Below are 22,522 nucleotides of genomic sequence, written 5' to 3' on the forward strand. Positions count from 1 at the left end.
GGACAACTCAAACCAAATCTTAATATCTACCAAATGCCTCCTAAACATCAGAGAAATTTCATGACCTTGCAAACCGCGGCCAGTGATGGAAGACCCCCGACCCCTGCAGTCACATACCAGATTCAGCACAATGTCAGTCTGCTTTCTCTCAGACTGGTAGAGGCAGGAAGTAAAGAGTCCGGCGGGAGCGGCCCTCACACGTGCAAAGAAAAACACCGCTTCGGCTGAGTTGGAAAGCAATCTGAAACTTTATTTACATCTGTCACAGTGACAAAAGTTTGAGAAAAAAACAAACAAAGAAAAACAAAAAACTAGCATCTCCCTGAGCCTCAAAAATTACAGAAATATATATATTTATATATAACTATGATACAACCGTTTACTCGAGTGCTTTTGTTCGCAGACATTTTGTAACAAATGGAAATATACAATACTCTTAAGTGGGGGAAAAAAATAAACAAAAAAAAAAAGACAAAAGTCCTTCCTTCCACCGAGTCAACCTCAAGTTTCTTTGCGGAGGATCAGCAGGATGTCGAAAGCCTGATGGAAGTCGAGAGGTCTCGGTGGGCTGTTGCTACGCATCTACTGGAAACACCACAATCGTATCGAGTTCAGCACGGTTTACGACACATCTGTGATGCTCGGCACCTATTTGTGAACAGTGACAAAAACGTATAACACCATGACCTGGAGGGCGTTCAGCTGGTGATGAAGACCATCTATAGGAGGCAGACACGACCACAAACATTTTATACATGTTCCGCTCGCCAGATACGCCCAAGAATCTTAAGAATTGGATGGATCAAAGCACAGGAATTATTGCTGTATAGTCATTCAAAAATAGAAACCATCTACAAGGACAAAGCATCTAGCAATGTGGGGTGGTGCAGAAAAAAAATAAATGAAGATCTCTCCTCTGTAGCCACTGGCTATAAAACTAAGGTATTTTTTCAATTTAATGGATACTGAAAACTTAAAAGGCTTGAAACACAGTCTATCTGGTGGAGTAAAGGGCAACCATGGGTCTCGCAAAAGGCTTTTCGCATTGTGAATGGGCTTTTGCTGAAAGACGGATGTGTATTTTTAGAGCTGTCATCATCTATCAGCTTCATCTTAAGAAATCATGAACAACATCTCTTGAGGGCACCAACAATGGGCTAAGACCCCAGAACATGGTTGACTTAACATGGAAAATGTGTCCTGAGGACAACATGCCCCTCCTCAGTTCTACACAGACCTTTAACATATTTCGAGACGTTGCATTAGATGGACATTACTCAATGCTTACCACTAATATATTGGCAAACAGTCGATTTTCTCCATAATGATGGACACAAGCCAACATGGGTGGTCATGACCAAGACCCCATTTTGATGACTTCTGAGCAAAAAAAAACAAACAATGCATTGACACACATGGCCATTTCATCCAGAAAGGAGCTCTACGTACTCATCTACAATGTTGACTTTGTTGAACCCTACAAAAGTTTTACATAAGCCAAGGAACACACCAAATCTCATAGTACAGGACAAATACATAACAATATTGCATCCTTGTACACACTGATGAACACTGGTATTAATACTACAGAGACAGATTCAACTTTTTGATCCAATTACAAATAGTTACGACACATCGATGACATTTACAACTTGTCGAGAGTGGAGCCAAGATCTACACAGCCAGTTCACCGGAAGAGGACTTTGGTTGGCATAGATTTGTAATGACAAACAGTTACCAGAATTGTATCAACTAAGACTCCGGTTGGAGGACATAACATTCAGAAGGAGAAGTAATGGGTTGACCTTTTGTTCTTGCAGAAAAGGCAGTTTTTGTAAAGGTCGTTGAGTCTGTGCCTCTGTTCAAAAAATAATAAAAAAATTCCTTCTTGCGTTAGCCTAAGATTATCAATGCATCTAGCCTTGGGATAAACCTCAGATAGTATTCTAATGATTGAATTAAAAATAAAAGCAAACACTTCTTCAAGACTTCGGGCTTTTAATCACAACGAAGGCTGGATTCTTCCACCAATAAGGGAAAAAAAAAAAAAAAAGTCTCATCACAGGTGCATCTTCGAATTTGTAGTCAACAAAATCCTTCCTAAACGATTCATAGGAGGCCTATTGATGGGTAATTTCTCTTCCAAATGACAAGGGTCATATCAAGATTAGTGCTTTACTGCTCGTTTTTGTCTTTTTGTGTGTCGCAGTTCGATTCCTTCTCCTCTTCCACCAGGAATTCTTCTGGGGGCCATCTTAGTTCTCCACTCTCCACGTCACCTTCTGTGGGTTCCACCACAATAGAGGGAAGCCGGTCCTTCAGTTTGCAGCATCGTTCGAAGTCTGAAGGATCTGGGAAGATCTGCAAGAGAGCAAGAAGTGAAAGGGTCAACTGAAAAGGGTCAACTGAGATATGAGTTTTCAAAAGTTGACATCAAGCCCCAATATTAGAAGTTATGACAAGAAAATGACTTGGTTTAAGAATTGAAAAAGTCTGATAGACTGATCTGAAGATATACCCAAGTAGTAGTGGAGACGGAGTATAGCTAGTGCATAGTCCCTTACAAAATACCTCTTTGAAGGATGTTTTTGCAACAGTCTGCAGCCAGTGGTTGTCAAAGCATGCTGAGAGTTTCACATCTCCAATTCTTGACACCCCTCATCTCCAATTCTTGACCTCACCTTCCCTTTTGCCAGGGGTGTAACTTGACCATCATACACTTTCTATAATACCAGTGTTGTCTTATGTGGCACAAGGGTCTTTGGGCCCCCTCAGGCTCCTGGGCCCGGTAGCGACTGCTACCTCTGCACCCCCTAATGCTACACCCCTGCCAATGACCCCTGTGTGCCCTCATTATCTGCATAGATTTCTCTGGCAATGTGGGCTTGACCTTTTTGTTAACACCATTTGTTAACTCCATGGGAACATTCCATACCTATTCCAGCTCCTTTGCAAATTAGGTATGTGGGATCCCTCATCCTTCTCTACCCAGGGCTGAAGATATGACCAAGCCAAGAAGAGACCAAGCATCATGGGTAAAAACTATGGTGACCACTCTATATTCAAGCGGCTGGTGGCCTCAGATGTAGACTCTGATAGCAGATTTTGGGGAAAAGATTGTATTCCTGAATCCTTGTCCTTTAGGATATAAGCCCCTGCCAAATGAGCCTGGCAGCAGCTCATTCTACTCTCCCCATTGAGAACTTGTGCCGAGCAAAGCTTGCATGTATATGGGGAGTCAGAAGGACTAGCTGGAGTCATGAGAACATCTAAAGTGTATGGGCACCTTCAAGTTGGTCAGATATATAAAATATGTAGGGTCAGGTACCCACATAAACATTAATAGGCTGCAGCCAACTTGCATCTAATGTCTGAGCACCAAACGTTTTTGGTTTATCTCTTGGGTTCTTACACAATGCCCTATTATAAGGATGCAATATCACACGCTGACCCTATCTGATTAAATCTGAGGCCATGTAAGGGTTAATGACCCTTGTGACTCACCTCTCAAGAACTAAAAATGCTGCCATTTCCAATGTACCCTATGCAGATTTCCATCTCCTTTCCTCAGGCTGCCTTTTTGGATGTTACACGATCCTCCTGTTTGGTAATTTAGCTTTTTTTTTTTTAAGGATTTAGGAATTTTCCCCAAAAAATTCTGAGAACTTTTAGATTTTTTAAAAGCATGCAGAACTTTTTCCATCTAGTGCAGGCATCCTCAAACTGCGGCCCTCCAGCTGTTGTAAAACTACAACTCCCACAATGCCCTGCTGTAGGCTGAGACCTGTAGGCTGTCCGGGCATGCTGGGAGTTGTAGTTTTGCAACAGCTGGAGGGACGGAGTTTGAGGATGCCTGATCTAGTGTGAGCCTAGAGGAGGTACCAGTTCTCAAGGAGACCAGCTGTGTACAGGGACTTTGTGGAAAGGTTTCATGGGAAATCTCTCAAAAATCTCCCAAGGAAAGAACCATCTCGCTAGTGTCCTCTGTTGGAAGTGGCTTCCTACGAGTCGATATTCAACTTTTTGAAACATGACAGCCAAGTCATCTGTCCACAGACACTGGCTCACCCTTCATCAGTACAGGTTAAGATTCAGGTTGGCTGAGCGAGATGCCTTGGACTCAGGCAGTATTGACCCTCAAGAAGTATGTAGACTTAGAGGCCATGCTCCATGGCACCAAGGCATCCCACCTACTGAGCCAGCCAGAATCCAGCTTAGTTTTGATGAGGGGCAAACACCCCGAAAGAGCTTTCTGCGGGTGAATATTAGGCTTTTTCCCTTGTCTTGTTTCAAGGCTAGTTAAACAGTCAAACATTGGCTCACAGGGAGCCCTTTCCAATAGAGGACACTAGCAAGACCATCCGTTTTCTGGGTGATACCTATTTTGCATCTCACCTAGAGGGAATATATTTTTGGTTGCAGCCTGAATATTACTCCCTGGAGGACACTTTACACTGTGCACTAAATAAAGAAAATACTACAACCCCCAGCAATGTGCAGGAGGCCACATAGCGATACGGAGGATGCTGTAGGTCTATTTGCCTAGAGTTAAACCCATAAGCCGCGTTTTTTAACATATAACAAACAGTTCTGTCTTCTCTGAGCTTTGTGTCCTGTTATCAGCTTAGGACCTGTCAACACGTGGCTCTGTGACAAAAACCTGGATGAAAGATTACCCGAGAATGTGAAGGATGTGATAACTTATGAATGAGATGCCTTATGTGCGCTGAGCAGCCATTGATAAAAGTTTCCACATTGCCACGATCGATGGCAGCAGCAATTAGTCTACAGGTTACCATAAAAATAAAATAAAAATGAAAGGGATGTGTCCTCATCAAGACTACCCTCGTCTTCATGCCCAATTCAGGTTTATGGACATCATAGAGTAGAGTACCATTGGAATCAAAAGAGACTCCATGCAGTCCTGCCAATTGTAAGGACTGCCCAGCATTACTGACCTCAAAGGGGTGGAATTTAAACAAATGTGGCTTCAAAATGGGAGTTTCTGGTTCTTTTGGGGTGGATCATGGGGCTTATCAATGTGCCCTAAGGTTGAGGAACCTTCTCGTACACTGATACAATGTATCCATGTAGGCAAACAATCAGCTGCATGAGCAGGTTTTTTAGGCTTCTGAATGCAGACAAATATTTCTATTCACTGACAGCAGGCAGAGATTTGGGAATAGCGAAGAATTGATACATAAAGTATATTAGATGGTTGCAGAACTGTTTTCTATGCAACAACGACTTTTTAAAAGGGCACCTCTTTAGCAGGATCAACTCTTAAACCTGCCACACTCCCTGGTAGGGTTGATCCCACTGATTAAAATCATGCCTGTCTTATGGAAAACGGTTGTGGCGTCCAAGAGAAAAATGAAATTTGTCCCTTACGTAAATTAGGGCTGTGGTGCATCAAGGGGCGTGGCCAGCACTGGGAAGCTGTGTGACTAGGCCCCTCCCCTCAGTATATTGAAGCCCTAATATACACAAAAAATAAAAGCCTAGTTTCTCAGGAACGCAGCAACCGATTGTCACAAGACGGGTATCATTTTACTCAGCAGGGTCAACCCTACCAGATGATGTTCCAGTTTCATAGTGTTGATTCTGCTGACTGCATCTTATACATATTCATGCGTGTCCGTGTGAGGAGACTGCCCGTACAGTTCCATAGAATGGACCTAAATACATGGTGAGGCACCGTAGCCTCCCCTACAAGCAATCCTTCAAGCAGAGAATACATTTGCAATATGGCATGGACAGTATGGGCACAGTCTATTGACACCTCTAATATGGACTTATCGCAGTTCCTTTTCTCATTCTGATTTTCCTGGCTCGTGAATACAATACTACAGTTCCAGTAGAGACACATTCAGAAGAGCAGGGCCAGATATTAATGCAGAAAGTGCAAAATATCTAGAAACAGGATCTAAGCCATTCTACATATTAACACAAGCCTCCCCCCCCCCCCTCCCCCAAGCATTGAATGTGCATTTCCCTTTAAGAAGCTGCAGCGTCACAATAGACAATTATGAATCAATCTCATTTAGAAATCTGTATAAGGCATCTCGGGGGGGGGGGGGGGCGAGCGCGTGGGGGCCGTGGCAGATTCTTCGAAATTCGCTTGGCCTCGGGCTTTTTCATGCGCAAGCGAGCAATTCTCATTAACAAGAGCAATGAGCGGAGAGACGGCAGAGTCATTCGTAATAACCTCGCTGTTTCTAGGAAGTCAGCAGAGCAGGCCGCCCAGTAACCGCCAAGACCACTGCATATCAAACGGGAACATTATATTGGGAAACTGGGATTTTTTTAATAATTGTATGAAAAATGTAAAAATATACCAATTTCCTGGGGGATAGATGAAGAAATAAAACAAGTGGTGGAGACACCAACGGGGGGTGGGGGGCATCTGGAAGCTGATTGACCCAAACACCTCCTCTCTAACCCCTAATTTTCTCCTTTAGCACCACTTACATTTTTAGACACAGAACCAAACAATCAGCGGAGGGTCTCTCGAGAAGTGACATCACTGCAGGACTGGTGATGTCACTGGGACCACCCAATTCAGCCTAATTTATTCCTGAGTTTGGAGCAGCGGGGCAGAGATTCCAGTTGTTCCCCCTAGCCTTGTGTCCAAATCCCCCGGCCAGGGCAGGTACCCCTTAACCCCACCCAATATGCCCTTACAGCCGTCCTCTACCCATACCCGCTCCTGTGGCAGTTGACTGTCAGGGCAATGCCACCTTAAAGCGGTATCCCGGTCAGAAGCAATCACTAATTATGCAGGGGATAACCAATAATTGCTTCTGGTCGGAATACCCCTTTAAGTAACAATTTGACTGATTTTTGTGCGGTCACATTACAGTAGTCATAATTCTACCGAGCCCCAAAATTCAGTGTAATAGGAGCTTCTTAGAGGTCTCCAAACTTCTGGAACTTTAAAAGTCTCTCTCTTCATCTCCTGGGAAAGCTGGGTTACCATTAGATATATAGCATGGTGCGCATAAATCTGTAAGCCCCCCCCCCACCCCCCCCCTTCACCCAGCTTTCCTATAGACATGGCTATAAATTGCAACCAATACAGTCCCCATTACACTGTCACAGGGGTCGTCACCCAGCTTTCCCAGTCCCCAGAATAGCAAATCTGCTCCGTTATGAGCTGGTACTCTCAGGAGACTAGGACACCATCCATGCACAGTCCCTGCTGTGCTTTTACTAGCCACACAGGACAACCAAGTGGAAGCCATATTGATTAATACCCAGCTTTCCAATATACTGAAATATTCCAGTGGTTTGCACCCAGCTTTCCCAGTCTGCAGAATGGCTGATACATTCCCTGCTCTTCTCTCCATAAGCAAAATTGTCACCAAGTCTAGAAAACTCTGTGAAAACGAATGCCGCCATATTGGCCATCACCCAGCTTTCCTGGGAACAGATAGGACTAAAACTGTTAAACTTGTCTGAATGGAGTCAAAATATGGATGAAGCCAATATGCCATCTGGCATCCCAATATCCCGGCAGTACGTACCTGATAAGAATCTTTGCGAGGGCTTAGACCAATCTCATCCATGGGTTGAGTGTTCATTATAACCTCAGTCATTTCAGCTGATCTCAAGTAATCAGTGCTGCAAGAGAAGAAATTCATTACAACTCTCATCCTCCGCCTAAATACGCCGAAACCAGGCATTTCAAGACACACAAATTCATCAAAACATTGTTGGAGGAGGAGAAACAACCGTCCAGGCGGGTAAATCAACCCCCATTTATAATAAAAAGTCTGTCTTTCAGCAAGATTTCTGCTTGCTGCAAGTGAATGGAAACATACAGTTTACAGCCAGAGTTGTGGGAAATGGGTTTGTCAGAGCTCTGATGTATTGTGACAAACCACACAACCGAACAAGATCGGGTTTTCATGTTTGTATTCACTGACAGCAATTAGAGATCCTGAAAAAACTGACAACGAATGTGACTTGTTACAATGTATCAACACAAACGGCAGGGAGTTGTTACATAAATCATCAATAAAACAGAAGGTGGTCATTTTTAGATTTGTTCTAGAAGGTCGGAATTTGGGACATTATAGTGTCTGTATGGCCAAATAGCCACCAAGTCACCCATGGCTCTTTTGAACCAAATTATAGTCGTCGTCGTCCCCCCCCCTTTAAGGAGCACCTCCCATACCGGCTTCCCCTGCCATCCCTTCATATTGGTAAAAATCTCCAGACCCAAAAGGTAGGCATGCCAATGACTTGCTTTGCTACAGTACCAGGGCGGTTGGTCATTTGCATACAACCCTCAAAAAGGTCTAATGGTCCAAAGTTCTGGACCTTGGTGGGTACCCAAAGGAGACCATGCTTCATGAATAGATTTATGTGGTGCCCCATGGGTCGATCTAGGCTGGCAGATCTTTGAAAGTGAATGCCAGTGAAGAACCTGCCAGTGCCTGGACCATCTCTCGATATTTGGTGGTAAAATTGGACCATGTGGTCTAAAATGAGAGCTGAAAGACTCTGAAGAAAAACATCTTGGGCGGTGAAAGGTTGAACAAATTAAGAAAACTCAGGGAAAAAGTTGATGTATCAAGAGGCAAATCATTTTGCATGTGAACCCTGATGTAAGATCAATGCCAGGCAGATTCCACCAAGGTTTTCAGGACCAATTGCTTATACTTGAACCCCTGCATCCAAGCCACAGCGCAAGTACCTTTACATTGAGGGTCTTCTTCACCCAGGCATACAACGCATATTCCATCAGCCCCAGTGGTCCATTTTAAAGGAGAATCTCACCTAAAGTTATCCACAAACATGTCCTATATTGACAAGTCTATGAGATCACTGGTGGAACATCAGTTTGGAGGGTGAAGACCCAGTGGTGATTTCAGTCATTATAAATCACCTATGATAGTTCAGAAGATAACGTGAGGTGTGATTCCCTTTAAAGAACAATAAAACATTTCCAAGAGTTATCTAGAGCAACGAATAATTCTTCCAAGTTTCCAAAAAATATCCATATGACCTGAATGTCCTTCGATGGATAACGCAGACGAGTTCTAGGCACTTATCTGTAACCTTTACTACGGCCAGACGATCTAGATCAATATGAAGCTCTGTTCTTCTGAAATTACATGGAAAGATAAAAATGTCCCCGACCTTGCAGAGATTGCCTCGTTTTCTAGAAAGTTCTAACATGATCTAGGCTGATGCCATACCGATTCCTCACCAGTTCACTCCAGTAACGAGGCAGCTGAATCCATCTACTGTTCTGCTATCAGCCACTTCAGCTGGAATGAGGGAATTCTAAAACCTCCCTGCCCCCCATGACCACCACTCCCCCACCCTGGACATTTATTGATAACACCTCCTGCTCGTTCTATAGGTTTAGGTCCCTTTAAGGCGTTCAGCTGCCGCAGAAATGTCAAATATCTTGTTTTGTGACTAGAGAACTAGAACATGCTGAAGAAGAACACCCAGTCACTTATCATACCCAGGACAATAGAGTCCAAGGTGAAGAGACGGGATTTACTGCAGAATCTGCACACACCTTCACTAAACACCTTCACCACTATAGAGAGCAAACCCGTTCTGGAAGAACGCTATCTCATAACCAATCTCTACAAAAACAAAGCCCTATTCACGGAGAAGATTTCTATAGGGGACAACTAGAAACAGCAACGTTACCAGTCACGCAAGAAAATAGTACAGTATAGTACAGAAGACTCTGGTTTTAATCTCTAGCTATGAATAAGGACAACTGACCGAAACGCGTAAGCAGCTGTCCGACCTGCATGACTTCTAATTATTTAATATTTATTATTGGTTACAAAACCTACACAACTGTATGGTCTTCATAAGGGCCTAGCACTCAGTAGACCCTGGAAGAGTCCCCCCCTTCTCCCCCATTAATACTGGACCCAAAGTCATGATGGCCTGCCCTGGAAATATAGGTGGTCAAATCAGGACTTTGAGCAGTCCTCATGACGATGGTCATCTATGTACACTGTGGGCGCCACATGGTCCATCATAACCACCGGCGGGCGCCACACGGTCCATCACAACCACCGGCGGGCGCCACACGGTCCATCACAACCACCGGCGGGCGCCACACGGTCCATCACAACCACCGGCAGGCGCCACACGGTCCATCACAACCACCGGCAGGCGCCACACGGTCCATCACAACCACCGGCAGGCGCCACACGGTCCATCACAACCACCGGCAGGCGCCACACGGTCCATCACAACCACCGGCAGGCGCCACACGGTCCATCACAACCACCGGCAGGCGCCACACGGTCCATCACAACCACCGGCTGGCGCCACACGGTCCATCACAACCACCGGCAGGCGCCACACGGTCCATCACAACCACCGGCAGGCGCCACACGGTCCATCACAACCACCGGCAGGCGCCACACGGTCCATCACAACCAATGTTCAGTCACAGCCCAATTACAGTTTATAGCATAAGGCCTCATGCACACGGCCGTTGTTTGGGTCCGCATCCGAGCCACCATTTTGGAGGCTCAGATGCGGACCCATTTACTTTAATGGGGCCGCAGAAGATGCGGACTGCACTCCATGTGCTGTCCGCATCCGTTGCTCCGTTCCATGGTCCACCCCCCAAAAAACAGAACATGTCCTATTCTTGTCCGTTTTGCAGAAAATAGGCATTTCTAAAATGCGGACCGCAAAAACGTCACGGTCGTGTGCATGAGGCCTAAGGAGAAGCCTCCTCACAATCTGTAATACCACCTTAACAAGTAGTGCTCCACCCTCCATGACCTCTGTCTGTACAAAAAGTGCTCTTAAGGGATCCAACCGCCAAGCCCCGTGTCCATCAGCATTATGGTGGGGATGGCAGACTATCACTGGGTTGGAGGCCCCCTTTAAAAAGGAAATCACACGCAGCAGATTCACAAAAATCTCTTCCATTCACATGGATAGTGCTTGCAGAAATCCATGCGCCTCCCTCCACAACAACCCTGAAATTTTTGCAGCCTGTGAATAGACCCCTAAAAAATTCCCACCCTGACAATGGTTAATCGAAAGACTGTGGCCTCTATAGAAGGAAACTGGTGAGAAGCAGTTACTCAATGAGTATGATTCATTCAGTGTGAATGAGGATGTTGGCAGCGACAGGAACAGAACGTTGTCATTCACGCTATACCGAGCGGCGATGACATCAGCTGCACGGAACCGGTAAAAGGCCATCGCCTATGTACAATGGGACACGCAACACGGGTGTAACCATGGTAAGACTATGGTGGAGCCGTCCTCCGTGTATATTCCGGAGACACGGTGCCCACCGAGCAGCCCAGCGTCGCCTCTCCGGTTACACCATCTTCCATTAAACATGCAGAAGACAAGATGAATGGGGCAGTTAATCTATCAGCGCAAGGTGCCCATGGGTGTCTGCAAAGTTGACCGCATGGAAAGAACAGCTCAGAGCCTGATGTCAACATTAATAACATAGCAACAGTTTGTAAGGCTGAAAAAAGACATCCGTCCATCCAGTTAAGCCTGCTTTACGGGATGTAGCAGAGCTGACTGTGGGGTTTAACGCTGCCTGTGCATCCAGTCAACACACCGATACGACCATAGGATGGACAACATGGTGAATTCAGCTCTGCTGCATCAGTCAAACCGAGCTCTGCTAAATGTATAAACTAATGCAATTACTATGGATCAGAGCGAGCTTATGAGAGGAGCACACACTGGCTATCCTGCTCAGATAACTAGAGATTTCCTCCTCATCACTTAAAAATAACCCACAAAACTAATGCACGTCCGCTCTGCTGAGCTGCTGCGCTCTATGCAGCCTGCCCCTCTGTGCAGCCCCTCGCAACAATGCCAAGCACCCACTGTCCACCCAGCCTGCCCCTCAGAGAACCCCCTCTTTACCCAGCATGCCCCTCTCTTCCCTGCCAGGAACCCACTCTTAACATAGCCTTCCCCTATAGACATCCCCTACCTACCCAACCTGCCCTTCCAGGCACCCCCTCTTCTACCAAGCTTGCCCCTACAGGCACCCCCCCCCCAACCAGTCCACCGTCTGTGCAGACCCTCTCAACCTTGCCAGCCCCTCTAGACACACCCCTCCCTACCCAACCAGGCATTCTTTCTCTACCCAATTTGCCCCTCCAAGCAGCTTCCCTCTGCCCAGACAACCTCCAGGCGCCCCCTCTCTGCCCAGCCAGCCCCTCCAGGCCCCCCCCCCCTCTGCCCAGCACGCCCCTCCAGGCACCCCCCTTACCCAATCTGCCCAGACGGCCCCTCCAGGCAGCCCCCCTTACCCAATCTGCCCAGCCGGCCCCTCCAGGCACCCACTCTCTGCCCAGCTGGCCCCTCCAGGCACCCCCCCCTCTCTGCCCAGCCAGCCCCTCCAGGCACCCCCCCTTACCCATCTGCCCCTGCAGGCGCCCCCCACAGGCACCCCCCCTCTCTCTGCCCAGCCGGCCCCTCCAGGCGCCCCCCTCTCTCTGCCCAGCCGGCCCCTCCAGGCGCCCCCCCCCCCCCTCTCTCTCTGCCCAGCCTGCCTCTAACAATGCATTCCAAACTTAAGCATGAATATAAATAAAAGCAACAATGTAACAAAAAGGGAATTAACCCCTTACTTCCCTGGTGTGTCAGTATCAATAGACAATTAATTTCATCATCGGAAAAAGCTTTGCAGAAAAGTATTCTCAAGGCACTAGACCACACAATGCCCAGCTGCTACCTTGGCACATTATGAATGCCAGGTTGGCATATGGACAGCACCTCAGATTTCTACCTGAATGGCTAACTTGATACTAGATGCCACCTGCAGTCTAAAGGGCACCACTGGGTGACTGGGCTCTCTAGGGGGTGGGAAGGGGGGGTCCATTTTAACCTCCTTTGTCTATAGCATTCAGGGCACTGCCTCTCCCTAAGACAATGAGGGCCAATTAGAAAATCCATCCCTAAAACATTAAATTTTGCACCAGTAGAGGATCCAGGTCCCACCACCACCTTTTGCTAAGAGTCAGAAAATAAATAAATAAATAACACATTGCAGTCAAAAAGGGGTTAATCCATAGAAAGCATGGAGCCACTTACCAAGGAATAGGGTAAAATACAGACATGAAGTCCAGAGAGGCAGGGGGGAAACGTCCTAGCTTAAAGAGATCACACAAAAGGGAGTCCGACTGCTGAAAAGGAGGGTGTGGGGTCTTCTACGTACAGAGCCAGGAGGGTGCAGCCAGCAATGCACAGAGCACGGCCCTTACTGTGTGAAGCACTGAGGAACTCTGTCCCAGGCAGCATGGACTGCACTGGCTTATATAACATAGGGGGCGGGGCTCCTCTGGGGCACCGCCTTCATGTGCTGACGTCACCCAAAGCATGAATGGCCTGTGCTTGCAGCTCATCCCCTGGATACAATCAGCTTTGGAGTACATTCATGCTCACTCATCCCCGCCGCCCAATCACTGCTCGCATCCTCCATTACCTGCTGCTGCTGCTGCCCCCTCCATCTATTTTTTCCTTCCTTCTCCCTAAGGTGGCTCCGCTCTTTCTTCAGCAATGCCACAATGTCTTTTTAAAAGTCACCAATCTTTTGTCTGCAGACCCCCCCACCTTAGTCCCGTCCCTTTAAAGAAAATATGAAAAATAATCCACTCCGCAGCGCCATTGATCTCGGGAGCTAAATTTAGCTTCTGGCGACCGACTTTATGCATCCGAGAAATTTTCATGTATTTTACTTATTTTTTCCTTATTTTCCAGGACGTGACCTTGGAGTCTTCGCATGGAGGATTTGATGCTGAGCGCTCAGATATGATCACATTACTGGAAGGCTTGTCCTTAAAGGGGAACTCCATGAATGATATCAGTGGAGTCCTCCACCAGAAGGAAAGGGCCACTGCACACATCAGTACGTGGGCGGAGAGCCCCTTAAACTAAATGCCCGGATGATTTGCTGGAATGGATCCTCACTAAACAATGGTCCAGGGTCCGGCGCCATCTGTAGCGCTGCAGGTACTGATGATATAAGAGGCATTGGGGGCTAATGCACAAATACGGCCCCAGCACAGATCTATAGCGCCATACTGGGCCTCTTTATTTCATACAATGACACGTGGAGTTGTAACTGCCATATAGTGCTTACAGGGGCTGAATTGTGCACATCCATAGGCAATGCAATGGAACCATTCGACAGCAGGGAACTATATGGTATGTATGCATAATACACAGCCATAGGGACTGCATAGCACAGAACCATAGGGACTACATAGTTGAGAGCAATAGGGACTGCATACAGAACCATAGGGACTGCATAATACACAGCCATAGGGACTGCATAGTACAGAACCATAGGGACTACATAGTATAGAACCATAGGGACTACATAGTACAGAACCATAGGGACTACATAGTACAGAACCATAGGGACTACATAGTACAGAGCCATAGGGACTGCATAGTACAGAACCATAGGGACTACATAGTACAGAACCATAGGGACTACATAGTACAGAACCATAGGGACTACATAGTACAGAAACATAGGGACTACATAGTACAGAACCATAGGGACTACATAGTACAGAAACATAGGGACTACATAGTACAGAACCATAGGGACTACATAGTACAGAGCCATAGGGACTGCATAGTACAGAACCATAGGGACTGCATTGTACAGAGCAATAAGGACTGCATACAGAACTATAGGGACTGCATACTACACAGTCATAGGGACTGCATAGTACAGAACCATAGGGACTGCATAGTACAGAACCATAGGGACTACATAGTACAGAAACATAGGGACTACATAGTACAGAACCATAGGGACTACATAGTACAGAAACATAGGGACTACATAGTACAGAACCATAGGGACTACATAGTACAGAACCATAGGGACTGCATTGTACAGAGCAATAAGGACTGCATACAGAACTATAGGGACTGCATACTACACAGTCATAGGGACTGCATAGTACAGAACCATAGGGACTGCATTGTACAGAGCAATAAGGACTGCATACAGAACTATAGGGACTGCATACTACACAGTCATAGGGACTGCATAGTACAGAACCATAGGGACTGCATAGTACAGAACCATAGGGACTACATAGTACAGAACCATAGGGACTACATAGTACAGATCCATAGGGACTACATAGTACAGATCCATAGGGACTGCATAGTACAGAACCATAGGGACTGCATAGTACAGAACCATAGGGACTACATAGTACAGATCCATAGGGACTGCATAGTACAGAACCATAGGGACTGTGCAGTGTCAGATAATATAGCCTGTAAGGCTCCATTCACACGTCCGTGGTGTGTTGCGGACCCGCAAATTGCGGATCCGCAACACACCCGCCCGGCACCCCTATAGAAATGCCTATTCTTGTCCGCAACTGCGGACAAGAATAGGACATGTTCTATCTTTCGCGGAGCTGCGGACCGGAAAATCGGGGCCGCGCTCCGCAAATGCGGATGCGGACGGCACACTGTGTGCTGTCTGCATCCATTCCGTCCCCATAGAGAATGAATGGGTCCGCACCCGTTCCGCAAAATTGCGGAACGGATGCGGACCCATTTGCGGACGTGTGAATGGAGCCTAACAGTAGCAGGGACTGCATAGGGACTGTATGGTATGAAACCACAAGGACTGCGTGGTACTGGACCTTAGAGGCTTCACAGTAAAGCACCAATCCACTGCGAAGTATGGGACTACAGGGACTGAGTTGTACAGAAACCTAGGGGCCACAGGAGCCACCCTTTAGGCTCTGGTCTACATCATATCAATATATCTGCCTGTATAAAGGGCCCCTTGGCTCCACTGATTGGTTTCAGCGTGGTCTCGTGGTCTCGGGGCCCATAGTTACACCACGTTCACTTTTCCATCGACTCGAGCCGCATTAACTTCATCATGGATGGAACAGAATGCAGCTTAAGGCTTTAAAGAGGGAAAATTGATCCCTTGGAGGATTAGACGGGAGGTACATGTGGTCGGCGCCTGCAGCGAAGGGGAATATTTGCTGGTTGTCACCCTGTGCTGTGCTCCACGGCTATGTGACAACCCCTGCCGTCATCCTATTAACCATTTCCATGCCATCCATGTTATGTGAGGACTGGAGCATTCAGAGGCTGCTGACAGGAGAAGCTGTCTGCAGCATTGTTACCTCATGTATGCTGCAGGTAATCTCAGCTTAAGCAGCTACTTCTGGGTAATTCTGAGTATAATTATAGAAAGTGTATGGGGTGGGGGCATTGCAGGATACAGAGAGGAATGTTTGTGTTGTGCAGCACAATAAGGAATAAAAGGCTTAAGGAGGACCTTTCGCATCTTCTGATGTGTCTGTTATAGTAAATACAAGATAAAAAAATCACAAAAAACATTCTTGGGCATCTTTTCCAAGAACTTGGTCATGTCCTATTCCTCCTAGAAATGCATGACTAACGTGAAAATAGCGCATAAATAATTCCCCTTGTTAAAAAGGTGAATCACTGCACAGTCACGTGAGCATTCATTGAAGAGAGTGAAAACGTGCAGGGAGCTGGTACAACCCAGTAATAAATGTATCGAGAAAATTATAAGGGAAGTAACAGGGAAATAGTACAAAACAGATTTCTCAGAAAAGATGCTTCAGAACTGCTATATGGGAACATGTACTTAAACAGAAAAGTAAGGAGAGCCGACTAATTCTCTTTAAAGACCTTTTTAATTACGAACTGAAGTCATTATGAATAATTCAATGATTCATCCATATATAATTTCACTCTCAACAAACATATCTCTAGCCTTCTCCACTGCACTCATCGTTACCACCTACACCATACTGCCTCCTATGTACAAGATTATAACTACTATAATACTGCTCCTATGTACAATAATATAACTACTATAATACTGCCTCCTATGTACAAGAATATAACTACTATAATACTGCCTCCTATGTACAAGAATATAACTACTATAATACTGCCTCCTATGTACAAGAATATAACTACTATAATACTGCCTCCTATGTACAAGAATATAACTACTATAATACTGCTTCTATGTACAAGAATATATCTACTATAATACTGCTCCTATGTACAAGAATATAACTACTATAATACTGCCTCCTATGTACAAGAATATAACTACTATAATACTGCTCCTATGTACAAGAATATAACTACTATAATACTGCCTCCTATGTACAAGAATATAACTACTATAATACTGCTCCTATGTACAAGAATATATCTACTATAATACTGCTCCTATGTACAAGAATATAACTACTATAATACTGCCCCCTATGTACAAGAATGTAACTACTATAATACTGCCTCCTATGTACAAGAATATAACTACTATAATACTGCCTCCTATGTACAAGAATATAACTACTATAATACTGCTCCTATGTAAAAGAATATAACTACTATAATACTGCCTCCTATGTACAAGAATATAACTACTATAATACTGCTCCTATGTACAAGAATATAACTACTATAATACTGCTCCTATGTACAAGGATATAACTACTATAATACTGCCTCCTATGTACAAGAATATAACTACTATAATACTGCCTCCTATGTACAAGAATATAACTACTATAATACTGCTCCTATGTACAAGAATATAACTACTATAATACTGCCTCCTATGTACAAGATATAACTACTATAATACTGCCTCCTATGTACAAGAATATAACTACTATAATACTGCCTCCTATGTACAAGAATATAACTACTATAATACTGCCTCCTATGTACAAGAATATAACTACTATAATACTGCTCCTATGTACAAGAATATAACTACTATAATACTGCTCCTATGTACAAGAATATAACTACTATAATACTGCCTCCTATGTACAAGAATATAACTACTATAATACTGCTCCTATGTACAAGAATATAACTACTATAATACTGCCTCCTATGTGCAAGAATATAACTACTATAATACTGCTCCTATGTGCAAGAATATAACTACTATAATACTGCCTCCTATGTACAAGATATAACTACTATAATACTGCCTCCTATGTACAAGATATAACTACTATAATTACTGGCCATCCTATGTACAAGAATATAACTACTATAATACTGCCTCCTATGTACAAGAATATAACTACTATAATACTGCCTCCTATGTACAAGAATACAACTACTATAATACTGCTCCTATGTACAATAATATAACTACTATAATACTGCTCCTATGTACAAGAATATAACTACTATAATACTGCTCCTATGTACAAGAATATAACTACTATAATACTGCCTCCTATGTACAAGAATATAACTACTATAATACTGCCTCCTATGTACAAGAATATAACTACTATAATACTGCTCCTATGTACAAGAATATAAACTACTATAATACTGCTCCTATGTACAAGAATATAACTACTATAATACTGCTCCTATGTACAAGAATATAACTACTATAATACTGCTCCTATGTACAAGAATATAACTACTATAATACTGCCTCCTATGTACAAGAATATAACTACTATAATACTGCTCCTATGTACAAGAATATAACTACTATAATACTGCCTCCTATGTACAAGAATATAACTACTATAATACTGCCTCCTATGTACAAGAATATAACTACTATAATACTGCCTCCTATGTACAAGAATATAACTACTATAATACTGCTCCTATGTACAAGAATATAACTACTATAATACTGCCTCCTATGTACAAGAATATAACTACTATAATACTGCCTCCTATGTAGAATATACTACTATAATACTGCCCTATTACAAGATATAACTACTATAATACTGCCTCCTATGTACAAGAATATAACTACTATAATACTGCCTCCTATGTACAAGAATATAACTACTATAATACTGCTCCTATGTACAAGAATATAACTACTATAATACTGCTCCTATGTACAAGAATATAACTACTATAATACTGCCTCCTATGTACAAGAATATAACTACTATAATACTGCTCCTATGTACAAGAATATAACTACTATAATACTGCCTCCTATGTACAAGAATATAACTACTATAATACTGCCTCCTATGTACAAGAATATAACTACTATAATACTGCTCCTATGTACAAGAATATAACTACTATAATACTGCTCCTATGTACAAGAATATAACTACTATAATACTGCTCCTATGTACAAGAATATAACTACTATAATACTGCTCCTATGTACAAGAATATAACTACTATAATACTGCTCCTATGTACAAGAATATAACTACTATAATACTGCCTCCTATGTACAAGAATATAACTACTATAATACTGCTCCTATGTACAAGAATATAACTACTATAATACTGCTCCTATGTACAAGAATATAACTACTATAATACTGCTCCTATGTACAAGAATATAACTACTATAATACTGCTCCTATGTACAAGAATATAACTACTATAATACTGCCTCCTATGTACAAGAATATAACTACTATAATACTGCTCCTATGTACAAGAATATAACTACTATAATACTGCTCCTATGTACAAGAATATAACTACTATAATACTGCTCCTATGTACAAGAATATAACACTATAATACTGCCTCTATGTACAAGAATATAACTACTATAATACTGTTCCTATGTACAAGATATAACTACTATAATACTGCCTCCTATGTACAAGAATATAACTACTATAATACTGCTCCTATGTACAAGAATATAACTACTATAATACTGCTCCTATTTACAAGAATATAACTACTATAGATACTGCCTCCTATGTACAAGAATATAACTACTATAACTGCCTCCTATGTACAAGAATATAACTACTATAATACTGCTCCTATGTACAAGAAGTAACTACTATAATACTGCCTCCTATGTACAAGAATATAACTACTATAATACTGCTCCTATGTACAAGAATTAACTACTATAATACTGCTCCTATGTCAAGAATATAACTATATAATACTGCTCCTATGTACAAGAATATACTACTATAATACTGCTCCTATGTACAAGGAATATAAATACTTACTAAATACTGCATCCTATGTACAAGAATATAACTACTATAATACTGCTCCTATGTACAAGAATATAACTACTATAATACTGCTCCTATGTACAAGAATATAACTACTATAATACTGCTCCTATGTACAAGAATATAACTACTATAATACTGCTCCTATTTACAAGAATATAACTACTATAATACTGCTCCTATGTACAAGAATATAACTACTATAATACTGCCTCCTATGTACAAGAATATAACTACTATAATACTGCATCCTATGTACAAGAATATAACTACTATAATACTGCCTCCTATGTACAAGAATATAACTACTATAATACTGCCTCCTATGTACAAGAATATAACTACTATAATACTGCCTCCTATGTACAAGAATATAACTACTATAATACTGCTCCTATGTACAAGAATATAACTACTATAATACTGCTCCTATGTACAAGAATATAACTACTATAATACTGCTCCTATGTACAAGAATATAACTACTATAATACTGCTCCTATGTACAAGAATATAACTACTATAATACTGTCCTATGTACAAGAATATAACTACTATAATACTGCCTCCTATGTACAAGAATATAACTACTATAATACTGCTCCTATGTACAAGAATATAACTACTATAATACTGCTCCTATTTACAAGAATATAACTACTATAATACTGCTCCTATGTACAAGAATATAACTACTATAATACTGCTCCTATGTACAGGAATATAACTACTATAATACTGTTCCTATGTACAAGAATATAACTACTATAATACTGCCTCCTATGTACAAGAATATAACTACTATAATACTGCTCCTATGTACAAGAATATAACTACTATAATACTGCTCCTGTGTACAATAATATAACTAATATAATACTGCCTCCCATGTACAAGAATATAACTACTATAATACTTCCTCCTATGTGCAGGAATATAACTATTATAATACTGCCTCCTATGTACAAGAATATAACTACTATAATACTGCTCCTATGTACAAGAATGTAACTACTATAATACTGCTCCTATGTACAAGAATATAACTACTATAATACTGCTCCTATGTACAAGAATATAACTACTATAATACTGCTCCTATGTACAAGAATATAACTACTATAATACTGCTCCTATGTACAAGAATATAACTACTATAATACTGCTCCTATGTACAGGAATATAACTACTATAATACTGTTCCTATGTACAAGAATATAACTACTATTATACTGCCTCCTATGTACAAGAATATAACTACTATAATACTGCTCCTATGTACAAGAATATAACTACTATAATACTGCTCCTATTTACAAGAATATAACTACTATAATACTGCTCCTATGTACAAGAATATAACTACTATAATACTGCTCATATGTACAAGAATATAACTACTATAATACTGTTCCTATGTACAAGAATATAACTACTATAATACTGCCTCCTATGTACAAGAATATAACTACTATAATACTGCTCCTATGTACAAGAATATAACTACTATAATACTGCTCCTATTTACAAGAATATAACTACTATAATACTGCTCCTATGTACAAGAATATAACTACTATAATACTGCTCCTATGTACAGGAATATAACTACTATAATACTGTTCCTATGTACAAGAATATAACTACTATAATACTGCCTCCTATGTACAAGAATATAACTACTATAATACTGCCTCCTATGTACAAGAATATAACTACTATAATACTGCTCCTGTGTACAATAATATAACTAATATAATACTGCCTCCCATGTACAAGAATATAACTACTATAATACTTCCTCCTATGTGCAGGAATATAACTATTATAATACTGCCTCCTATGTACAAGAATATAACTACTATAATACTGCTCCTATGTACAAGAATGTAACTACTATAATACTGCTCCTATGTACAAGAATGTAACTACTATAATACTGCTCCTATGTACAAGAATATAACTACTATAATACTGCTCCTATGTACAAGAATATAACTACTATAATACTGCTCCTATGTACAAGAATATAACAGCTATAATACTGCCTCCTATGTACAAGAATATAACTACTATAATACTGCTCCTATGTACAAGAATATAACTACTATAATACTGCCTCCTATGTACAAGAATATAACTACTATAATACTGCTCCTATGTACAAGAATATAACTACTATAATACTGCCTCCTATGTACAAGAATACAACTACTATAATACTGCATCCTATGTACAAGAATACAACTACTATAATACTGCATCCTATGTACAAGAATATAACTACTATAATACTGCCTCCTATGTACAAGAATATAACTACTATAATACTGCCTCCTATGTACAAGAATATAACTACTATAATACTGCTCCTATGTACAAGAATATAACTACTATAATACTGCTCCTATTTACAAGAATATAACTACTATAATACTGCTCCTATGTACAAGAATATAACTACTATAATACTGCTCCTATGTA

General features: G+C 42.1%; 1 protein-coding gene across 2 annotated transcripts; it reads right to left on the minus strand.

The window, feature by feature from the left end:
* Window positions 1-229: 229 nt before the first annotated feature.
* LBH (LBH regulator of WNT signaling pathway) lies at window positions 230-13,262 on the minus strand. 2 transcript variants are annotated; one of them, XM_044290649.1, is made up of 3 exons: window positions 13,075-13,262; window positions 7,527-7,623; window positions 230-2,361 (listed from the first exon to the last, which is right to left on the minus strand). In XM_044290649.1, the coding sequence occupies exons 1-3, from the start codon at window positions 13,098-13,100 to the stop codon at window positions 2,176-2,178; spliced, it is 309 nt and encodes a 102-aa protein (XP_044146584.1). In that variant the 5' UTR covers window positions 13,101-13,262; the 3' UTR covers window positions 230-2,175. The 2 variants fall into 2 exon arrangements, with proteins under 2 accessions (XP_044146584.1, XP_044146585.1); XM_044290650.1 differs by lacking the exon at window positions 13,075-13,262 and adding an exon at window positions 9,218-9,243.
* Window positions 13,263-22,522: the final 9,260 nt, after the last annotated feature.

This window comes from Bufo gargarizans, chromosome 4 (genome assembly GCF_014858855.1).
Source record: "Bufo gargarizans isolate SCDJY-AF-19 chromosome 4, ASM1485885v1, whole genome shotgun sequence".
NCBI classification, from domain to species: Eukaryota; Metazoa; Chordata; class Amphibia; order Anura; family Bufonidae; genus Bufo; species Bufo gargarizans.